General features: G+C 43.0%; 1 protein-coding gene across 1 annotated transcript; it reads left to right on the plus strand.

Moving 5' to 3' along the window:
• Positions 1 to 7,450: 7,450 nt before the first annotated feature.
• On the plus strand, positions 7,451 to 9,551 carry LOC121578390. The gene is made up of 6 exons (XM_045223919.1): positions 7,451 to 7,522; positions 7,613 to 7,724; positions 7,813 to 8,036; positions 8,128 to 8,299; positions 8,433 to 8,560; positions 8,687 to 9,551. The coding sequence occupies exons 3-6, from the start codon at positions 7,935 to 7,937 to the stop codon at positions 9,002 to 9,004; spliced, it is 720 nt and encodes a 239-aa protein (XP_045079854.1). The 5' UTR covers positions 7,451 to 7,522; positions 7,613 to 7,724; positions 7,813 to 7,934; the 3' UTR covers positions 9,005 to 9,551.
• Positions 9,552 to 10,319: the final 768 nt, after the last annotated feature.

Here is a 10,319-nt window from a genome sequence, read left to right on the forward strand (position 1 = left end):
ATAATGTCAAGGGGTCTACATTACGAATGCACTGTATTTACTGTGAATCTAAATGCACTTGGATACTTTTTGGCCCGTCCTGCAAATTAACTTGCATGCCTCACTTGCAATTGCATCTAATCTTACAGGATACTTGTTTAGACGCACTTATGGCACAAACCATTTTTGTTTTAAATTCTGTAATTTTATAGCAAGTTACCGGCTACTGAGTTGCAGTGAAAATAGTGGAAACAACTTTTAATCTGTCTCTATAATTTCTACAGCTGAACTGTATTTTTACAGTAAATATACTGTACAACAAACTGTATTCAGGAAGTACACATCAATTCAAATTACTGTTCGGTACCTTTTAGGGTACATGTGCAGATAATCTACTATAATGATACATTTTCTACTCAATACAGTCAATATAATGCTGCATTCATAAACATGTGAGAGGTAGTAATTCACCAGTTGTGAATCATGTGCCTTTTACTGAGGAGTGGCTTCCGTCTGGTCACTCTACCACAAAGGCCTGATTGGTGGAGTGCTGCAGAGCTGGTTGTCCTTCTGGAAGTTTTTCCCATCTCCACAGAGGAACTCTAGAGCTCTGTCCGAGTGACCATCATGATCTTCACCTCACTGACCAAGGCCCTTCTCCCCCACTTGCTCATTTTGGCCGGGCGGCCAGCTCTAGGAAGAGTGTTGGTGGTTCCAAAGTTCTTCCATTTAAGAATGATGGAGGTCACTGTGTTCTTGGGGACCTTCAATGCTGCAGAAATGTTTTGGTACCCTTCCCCAAATCTGTGCCTCGACACAATCCTGTGTCAGAGCTCTACGGACAATTCCTTTGACCTCATTGCTTGGTTTTTTGTTTGAGGTCCTGTAACACCCTGTCAGCAACTGGGGTCCATGTGAATGGAACCTTGAGAGAGGTGAGCACAGACAGGGGGGTGCTGTAACCCCGGATAAAGCGGCGATAAAAGTTGGCGAATCCCAGGAAACATTGCAGCTGCACTCTGGACATAGGCTGGGGCCAATCCACCACCGCTCTCACCTTCCCGGGATCCATCTGTACACTCCCTGCAGTGATGATCTAGCCCAAGAAGGGGATGGTGGAGCGATGGAACTCGCATTTCTCCACTTTCACAAAAAGCTGGTTCTCCAGGAGGCGTTGGAGGACCTGTCCGACATGGAGCACGTGTTCTTGAGTGGAGCTGGAGAAGACGAGGATGTCATCAAGGTAGACAAAGAAGAACCGGTTCAACATGTCGCGGAGAACATCATTAACCAGGGCCTGGAACACAGCTGGAGCATTGGTAAGGCCAAATGGCATGACCAGATACTCGTAGTGACCGCTGGCCATGTTGAAGACAGTCTTCCACTCATCCCCCTCCCGTATCCACACCAGGTGGTAGGCATTCTGTAGGTCCAGCTTGGAGAACACGTTGGCCCCCTGGAGCGGCTCGAAGACCGAGGAGATGAATGGTAGTGGGTAGCGGTTCTTCACCGTGGTATTGGGTAGCGGTTCTTCACCGAGATGTTGTTGAATCCCCGGTAGTCGATGCACGGGCGCAGGGTTTTGTCCTTCTTCTCCAGAAAGAAGAACCCTGCGCCGGCAGGGGAGGCGCAGAAGGACAGATGAATCCGGCAGTTAGGGAGTCCTCAATGTAGGTCTCCATAGCCTTGGTCTCCGGACCCGACAGCGAGTACAGTTGTCCGCGGGGCGGAGTGGTGTCTGGGAGAAGGTCGATTCTGCAGTTGTAGGGTCGGTGCGGCGGAAGCGAAGTGGCCCGCAGATCCTGGTACTCCGCAGGAATGGTGGAGAGGTCCGAGGCAACTTCCGAGCACCCAGGAAGACGTCCCGGGGCAGGCTGTGCTGACTTCAGGCAATGAGCGTGGCAGGTAGCTTAGTGGTTAGGAGCGTTGTGCCAGTAACCGAAAGGTCGCTGGTTCTAATCCCCGAGCCGACTAGGTGAAAAGTCTGTCGATGTGCCCTTGAGCAAGGCACTTAACCCTAATTGCTCCTGTAAGTCGCTCTGGATAAGAGCGTCTGCTAAATGACTAAAAAAATTAAAATAACGGGCTCCAGCCCATGATGGCACCAGTAGACCAGTCAATAAAGAGGTTGTGTCGCTAGAGCCAAGAGAAACCCAATACCAAGGGAACCTGAGGAGACTTAATTAGCAGGAATTGGATCGTCTCGCTGTGGTTTCCTGATACTTGTAGGTTGATGGAGGTGGTATTGTGGGTGACCCGGCCTATAGAGCGCCTGTCCAGCGCTCTAACGTCCATGGGAATGGAGAGGTGCTGAGTGGGGATTCCCAGCTCGGACGCCAGGGTAGCGTCCATAAAGCTCTCATCGGCCCCAGAGTCGATGAGTCCCTGGAGAGTGGTTCCCCCACAGCAAGATGGCATGAAAGGGGGTGTGAGTAAGGGGAGAGTAAAAGTTATCCGTATGGCCCACCAGACTACTCGCGTCTGGTCTTTTGGTGGACAGGTGGACACAAAATGACCAGTAGTCCCGGGCAACTCTTTGTGTGAAACCTGTATTGCCGTTCGGCTGGAGACAGCCTAGCTCTGCCTAGTTGTATTGGCTCGGGAAGACTTCGGAGACTCTCGGGTAGCCTCGGGTTCTCTCGGCAACGGAGCCGCCGGGGACTTCCAGGATGCCTCAGAGGTGAGGTGGAATCCTTGGGCGGGTGAATGGAATCGGACTTCCTCTCCTTCCTTCATTCCCGTAGTCGCCCATCAATCCGAATGGTCAAGGCGATGAGTGAGTCGAGATCCGTCTGTAGTTCCCGGGCTGCAAGAGCGTCCTTTTCTTCCTCCGATACTCTGTGCAGGAACGTGTCGAACAGCGCTTCCGGATTCCAGGCACACTCAGCTGCCAACGTGCGGAAATCCACAGCATAGTCTGCCTCACTGCAAGATTGTTGCTGAAGCAACTTCCCGGCAGCCTCTCTCCTGGACAATGGAGCATCGAAAACCTTTACCTCCTGCATGAACTCCTTCAGACTGAAGCAGATGGCCGACTGTTGTTCCCACACTGCCGTAGCCCAGCCGACAGGTTCCACTCTCCAGCGAAGCATTTCGGGGGAGGTAAGCGGGGTTCTCGGGAAACCGGGGTGGCCAGGGAGGCCGCACTGCTAAAAGCCGGGTTACTGAGGGGCTGGGAGGTTACCGCCGTGGTAGGCTGCCTAACAGAGAACCCGCTGAATTGCTCCAGCAATGTGTTAAACGCTCAGTCATGGTGTTTGGCCAATGTCTGGAACCCTTCCATGAGACCACGAAGCAACTCCTTGTGCCGTCCAATGGTGGCTCCTTGGGAGGAGATGGCGTTGCGGAGCTGGTCCGAGTCTGCTGGGTCAGTCGAGGCCAGTTCGTACTATCACGTTTCAGGAGGACCCAGATGCAGACAGTGTCGAAGTAACAAAAGTTTATTACAAAAACAGGGGGCAGGCAAACGACAGGTCAAGGGCAGGCAGAGGTCAGTAATCCAGGGTGGTGTGTCAAGGTACAGAACGGCAGGCAGGCGCAGGGTCAGGGAAGGCAGAATGGTCAAAACCGGGAAACTAGAAAACAGGAACTTGAGAAAGACAGGAGCAAGGGGAAAACCGCTGGTAGGCTTGACGAAACAAAACAAACTGGCAACAGACAAACAGAGAACACAGGTATAAATACACTGGGGATAATGGGGAAGATGGGCGAAACCTGGAGGGGGGTGGAGACAATCGCAAAGACAGGTGAAACAGATCAGGGTGTGACAGATTTCCTTATATGAACTGTAACTCAGTAAAATCGTTGAAATTGTTGCATGTTGCGTTCATATTTTTGTTCAGTATGTATACTGTAAATAATATTAGTCTGTTAAATCTTGTAATATTAATCTCTATGCAGACAATACCGTTATGTATGCCATGATCCCAACTGAAGACCAGGTGTTGTGACTTTGTTGGCTTACGAAAAGCCCTGGTTGGTTTAAAATGTGTACTTAATGTGGGCAAGACTAGATATATGTTGGTCTCTAATTTTTCCAAAACATTTTCTGATGGACTGCATATTTGTTATTTGAATGGTTCTCCCATCGATCGGGTTCCCGTCTATAAATATCTGGGCATTTGGATGGACAAGGATTTAATGTTTAAAAAACATGCTGATGAGCTAGTTAAAAAGCTAAGATTTAAAGTGGGCTTCTTTTTTAGAAATAGATCTTGTCTCTCCCTAAACAACAGGAAGCAGATTTCACAGTCAACTTTCCTGCCAGTTCTTGACTATGGTGACACCATTTACCAGAATGCAGCAGCCACTACTCTTCAACCTTTGGATGCCGTCTACCATAGCTCCTTTTGCTTTTTCACTGGTGACAGTTTTAATATGCATCACAGCATCCTGCATCAAAATGTTGGCTGGTCCTCATTAAAGTCCAGTAGATCACTTCACTATTCCCTTTTAGTTTACACAGCTCTACACAAGCTTCCGACTTACCTAACTTTGTTGTTTGTTGAAGTATAAAAAATATGTTTTTTATTGGAATGTCTGTTGATTTTGTGGAATTTGTTGTCCTCGGGGCACCATTGAAAATTAGACCCTGGTCTCAATGGGCTCCCCTGATCAAATAAAAGTAAAAGTAAAATAAAAAAACAGTCTGTAGGAGCAGACTTTTCAGCCTCATGTACACTTCACAGATCATTGACACAGGAGGACCTCTTAAGTAAGTCAACAAATCAATGTACACTCTTTCCAAATTGTATAGTAGATTTGGAGGTGAATGCTTAAAAATACTTCTTCCTATCTTTCAGGTTACCATACATTTCCCAAGAAGGGAGGATTCCTCCGCCGTCTTTGGAGGGCCGTGAAGCGAGTCACCTGTGGCTGATTTAGATGTGCTAGAGCAAGCCTAGACTAAAATACAGGCATTGTTATACAGTAAAAATGCCTACATCTGTAATTTTTTTGTCAAATGCATTATTGTATTGATATGCATAAATGTTTTATTCATTAGACCTACTTGTCACTGGCATTATTTTCAGCTGTCATGTTTTGATGTGAAACTTTTGATTTGATACCTAAGGCACAGTGTAAAGTAAAACTACAGATGTACACAGTAAAAAATGGGGTGTTAATATTTCAGAGTAAAGTTATTTTAACCCAGATAGAGTATTTTCAACATTTTTGAGAGTAAAGTTGCTCTATCAGTGGAGTTAAAAGTGAGTGTAAAAATCTGCAGATACGCAGTGACAATTTCAACTCTACAGCAGTGATGAATACCCGCCACTCTGCTTTGCTGAAGTTTGGCACGTACGTTGGTGGAGGAAGATTGCGAAGGAGTAGCTAGGCCACAGATATTGCTAGGTAAGTTACATCCCCGTTTTTTCAACACCAAACCGGTATTTTTTAACTTTACATAATTTTAGAGTTGTGCTGATGTCAAGGTCATATTTTAAGTTACGAGTTCCATGCGGCGGTCCCCCTTGCAGTGACCTCGTCATCAGCCAGCTAAATTAGCTTGTAAGTTCAGATGGTTGACAGTAATAACTGTTATATGATATACCCATGGAATATGTTTGATATTTTTGTGAATGGCTTGCTGTTTCATATGGCTAAAAATAGGTAACGTTAACTTAGCTAATCAGTTCGTTTGAAGGACACCACCGTTTGGCATGAGCGCAGATTGTGCTTGTCATGCGGTTAGCTAGCTTGCAATCAGTATCGGTAACTGTCTTTCTTTGTGTTGCAATATTTTCACGAATGAAGTTTGTCAGAATGGTAAATACGTAAAATAACGTTCGCTAACAACAAAACATTTATACAGATAGTATTGTTAGCTAACGTTATTGTATAGCTTCCCATGCAGGCTTCCTTACACTAACGTTAACTGTTTTTTATAAAGCTATATATAACGGTAATGTTAGCATGCTTCTGATAGTTAGCCAGCTAATGTTGGTGTTATAAAACGATAACTTAGATCACTGATTTGCATGACGGGTTTGTTTAACATTGCTTAACCATTTTAATGGTTAGCTACTGTTCGAACTAAAATGGCTAATGAGCTAGCTAACTTTGACACATAGCTAGTTATTTGGTAGCTAATGGGACAATGTGCCTCTAAACTTGAACTAGCCTACACCCATTTGCTGCAGAAAATGGCAGCTTAACGTTATATTCAACCAGCACAACTTTGTCTACTTCAGCCTTTGTAATTGCAGTGTAACGTCCTAAGTAATGCATAGTGCATTGCGTAGCTAGTACTACTGAGATAAATGGATAGTTAGCTAACGCTTAGTTGAACCAGCACTAAATGATGATTTTGAATATATATTTTCTTTGTTAACAGAGGCAAAATGCTGTTGCGTGTTCAGCTCGGGGAAGAGCAGAAATACGTCAAGCTGTCTGAGCTGACATTCAATGCTTTCTTGAAAGAAGGTAGGTATAATAGGTTAAAGCAATACATATCACCCTAATGACAAAATAATACAGCATTAAGCTATTATCTTATGATATCTATTTAGGTCTATAGTCATTTCTGCTGTGCTTTATATTTTCAGTAACATAAAATCAGGTGCAGATCCTTGTCTTTCATCATTTTGTGAACACATGAGGCAACCTTAAGTATGAACTTGGATTCTTGTGAGAAGGGAATGCATGTTTTTCTTTTTTTCTTCTTTTTTAACAGTGTGTCTAAAATTCAACATACCAGAAAGCAGAAAGCCAGACATTAAGGTGTATGACCAGTCTGACACAGAAGTTGACTCAGATGTTTTTGAAGAATTAGTAAAGGGAGTCACCTGGAACTTTCAGAATCATGCTGGGCAATGGACTTGGTATTCATTCATTCAATTAGTTTTTTTAGTTTAAAGGCCAGAATGAGAACCTTTATTGTCTTAAAAATAACAGTTTATTGTAATATGTTTCTATGTTTTGCACAAATTTCATAATGAACAGATACCTCTCATTCATCATCATGCTCGGGTACATCTGATGACACCATCATTCTGAATTTCACTGTGTGTGACGATGTTGAAGAAGTAGCGGCTGGCGAAGGAAGCCAGCCTAAAAGGCCATGCCACATAAACTATGAGGCAAAAGCAGTAAGTGGTGAACATTGCTGTTAAGTCCAATCTGAATGTTGTTTCATCATGTGACAGCATTACATATTGTTTTACAATTACGGAAAGCACATTTCTTTCCACCTATAGCTGATTGAAAAAATCCTAACATCAAAGCCTGGTGGTGAACGCATTATGCAAGAGTATGGAAAAACCAAATCTCTGACAGATGCCACCAGAAGACAGATGATCAACATACTTGCTGCTGAGATGACAGAAACACATGGGTAAGCATTAAGCATATAGATGGGCTGTAAAGAAACATTGTTATTATTTTCCGGTTATTAATTATGTAAAATGTGTTGTGCAATATCAATTCAGTGTGATGTTAACTTTGAATTCATATGCTAGGACATCCCCCCAAAAGTGTCAGAGCACAGGGGATAGTAGCTTTGTTTCCCTATCTAGAAGACCCATACTCACAACATGGATATGTAAGTAAATGGGTTATTGCAACATTATGCACATATTCACTCTATGAAATGGGAATAGTACTCCTTTATAATTTATTTATAATAATATAGGATCATTACTACGATCCGGAGAGTGGTTCCGGATACCTTGCATGGCGATTGAAGACCATACAAAGAAAAACAGCAGAGGAAAGAGGTGCCTCAGTCAGCAAATCTCCTAAAGGTATGTTTTCTGATCAGTGACATGTAATTATAATGGTGACCTGTGAATTGTACAGAAAGGATTTCTTAACACTGTATTTTGTCTTAAGTTGGTGGGCCAGGCCGTGATCGTCAGCCCTTCACCTATGACAGAGAGCCATCTGATGAGGATGTGGAAGCAGCTATTGCTGTTTTGAGACACTCTGCTGATGAAAACACTGTCCGTGAGAAGATGAAAATGACCTTCATATATCGGCAAGCAATGGTCAACGATGAAGCCAAATCATCAGATGTCTTCTCGGTCTTCCCAAGATTTCTGGACACACCAGGACTGGTATGACAACTTAATTCACTGCATCACCAAAAATATCCAATGAAGAATAAGGTAACACTCATTATTTCTGTCTTTGTGTGTTACATTGCAGATAGAACAAGATTTCAGACTTCTGTTTGGTGAGGCCACAGCCAACAAATTCTTGGAGAAGTGGCCAACCACTTTCAAAGCAAAAGTAATAAAGGAAAGCCATGGACTTGTATCCACCACAGAACTCTTGGATTTGATGCGCAATGCTGAGTCAGCTGCTGAAGTTGAGAATGGTATGAATGAACTGTTTTACTTTTTATGTGGATAATGTAGGTGTGCATTATATGTCCATAATGGTGCAAGTTGTGAATAAGAATGTTATGCTACGGCACAATGTTAACCAGGTTTTTATTTACTTATTTGTAGGCTGGGACAGTGACATGTCTGCCATCTTGCTGCTGCTACATTTGCTACCACCATCTGCACAAGGTAGAAAGAGGCCGGGAAAGATGTCTGCATATCAAGCTGTAGATCAGCTCATCAGATTTCAAAAGGTATGCTTAACAGTTGTTTAAAATATATATTCCATCATCTCAATCTTGTGCACAGTTTGAGGTGATCTTATCTATTGTCAGAGGTTAGTCACCAAAACAATTCTGTTGAATGTGTTTTTTTTGTAGGTTGGAACCAGTGTGCAGCAGCATCTTGACAACATCACCCAAAGCAGTCAGCCCTACCTTCTCGCCCAGGGATCCACACAGAGCAGCATTCACTCCTACTTCATTGTGGTTGACAAGCATGCTCTTCCATGCAAGGCAACAGGTTCAGTAGGAGCTTTTGACGAAGTCTTTAAAGCCCATTACGTATTTGGTACGTCATACAGTTCTTCCTTGAGCAGCTTTTTCACTTTTGTGCAAACAACCATCTATAACATCGACATGGGGGAAACAAAGGAGACTCCTAGAGTTGCTGAGTTGCGAGCAAGAATGGTGCGTTAGTTGAGATAAAACTATGAAGTGTTTTCTTTGCAAAAGTGACCATGGAAGTCCAAACAACCTTGTTAAGCACCTTAAGATAATTCATGGGCTATGTACAGGCAGGACTCTTTTTCTGAAATGTGGTCAAGAAGGATGCTCACGTTCTTTTGGTAGCTTTTCTGGTTTTAGAAAACATCTTAACAAGTGCCACGGAGAAAGTTTAGTAGATTCTATAGAAGATGATCTTTCAGACCCTCAAAGTACCGTCAACACCAGTAATATTTCTCATGTTGAAGTGTCGACTGAATGTTTAGAGGCTGAGTCAGAGTTATCTTCGCCATACATTGTAAATAGTTGTGCAGCTGTTATTTCTGATCTAAAGGCAGCAGGTGTTGGTCAAAGTACAGTAAATACTGTAGTGATTTCCATGGAAGAGATTGTTCAAGATATTCATCAGCATGCTAAAGAAACAGTGATAAAGCATGTATTTAGTAATGAAAGAGAAACAGAAATGTGCAAGAAAGTTGAGGCGTGTTTTGAGGGGTTAGAGAATCCTTTCACAGTTCTAAATTCGAATACAAGCGATCAAAATTTATGACTGCCAAGTGGGAAATAGTAGAACCAGTTGAATGTGTGATTGGTTCAAGATTTGACACAAGACGAAATAAAAAGACTGGAACATATGATCAGGTAGTAGTTCAAGATAAATTCATGTATATTCCAATTTTATCTACACTGCAGTCAATATTTAAAAGTCAGTATTTTGCAGAAATGTTGCAAAGCTCAGCTACCAGCAACTCTAGACTGAGAGATATTTGTGATGGATCTTTTTTTAAAAGTCACCCCCTGTTCTCAACTGAGAAGCAGACAATACAGGTCCAGATGTTCTATGATGATTTTGAGGTCGCCAACCCATTGGGTTCCAAGCGAGGTATTCATAAATTGGGTGGAGTATATTTTACTTTAAGAAACTTCTCTCCAAAATGGAATTCTTTTTTGGCTAACATACACCTGTGCGCCTTATTTCATACTCAAGATGTTAAACGATATGGTTTTAGTGAAATTTTTGCTCCCATTATTCGAGACATTAAAGTGTTAGAGAGCGATGGTATTGAGATTCCATTATACAGTGGTTATGTACGTGGCACTGTAGTACAGGTAACAGGTGATAATTTGGGTTTGCATAGTTTGTTTGGTCTGGTGGAGTCTTTCAGTGCAAGGTACTGTTGCAGGTTCTGTTTAGCAGAAAAGGAGGACTTTCAAACAGAATTCTCTGAAGATTCTTCCAAAATAGTTTTACGCACCAAAGATATGCATACTGCTCACTGTCAAGAAA

This window comes from Coregonus clupeaformis, chromosome 12, assembly GCF_020615455.1.
Source record: "Coregonus clupeaformis isolate EN_2021a chromosome 12, ASM2061545v1, whole genome shotgun sequence".
Lineage (NCBI taxonomy): Eukaryota > Metazoa > Chordata > Actinopteri > Salmoniformes > Salmonidae > Coregonus > Coregonus clupeaformis.

What these genes read in the sequence shown, in the direction of transcription:
- LOC121578390 (XM_045223919.1), top strand. Translation starts at nt 7,935, where the DNA reads ATGAAAATGACCTTCATATATCGGCAAGCAATGGTCAACGATGAAGCC. An exon ending in TTCTGGACACACCAGGACTG is followed by an intron (nt 8,037 to 8,127) that starts GTATGACAACTT and finishes GTTACATTGCAG; the next exon opens with ATAGAACAAGATTTCAGACT. An exon ending in AGCTCATCAGATTTCAAAAG is followed by an intron (nt 8,561 to 8,686) that starts GTATGCTTAACA and finishes TTTTTTTTGTAG; the next exon opens with GTTGGAACCAGTGTGCAGCA.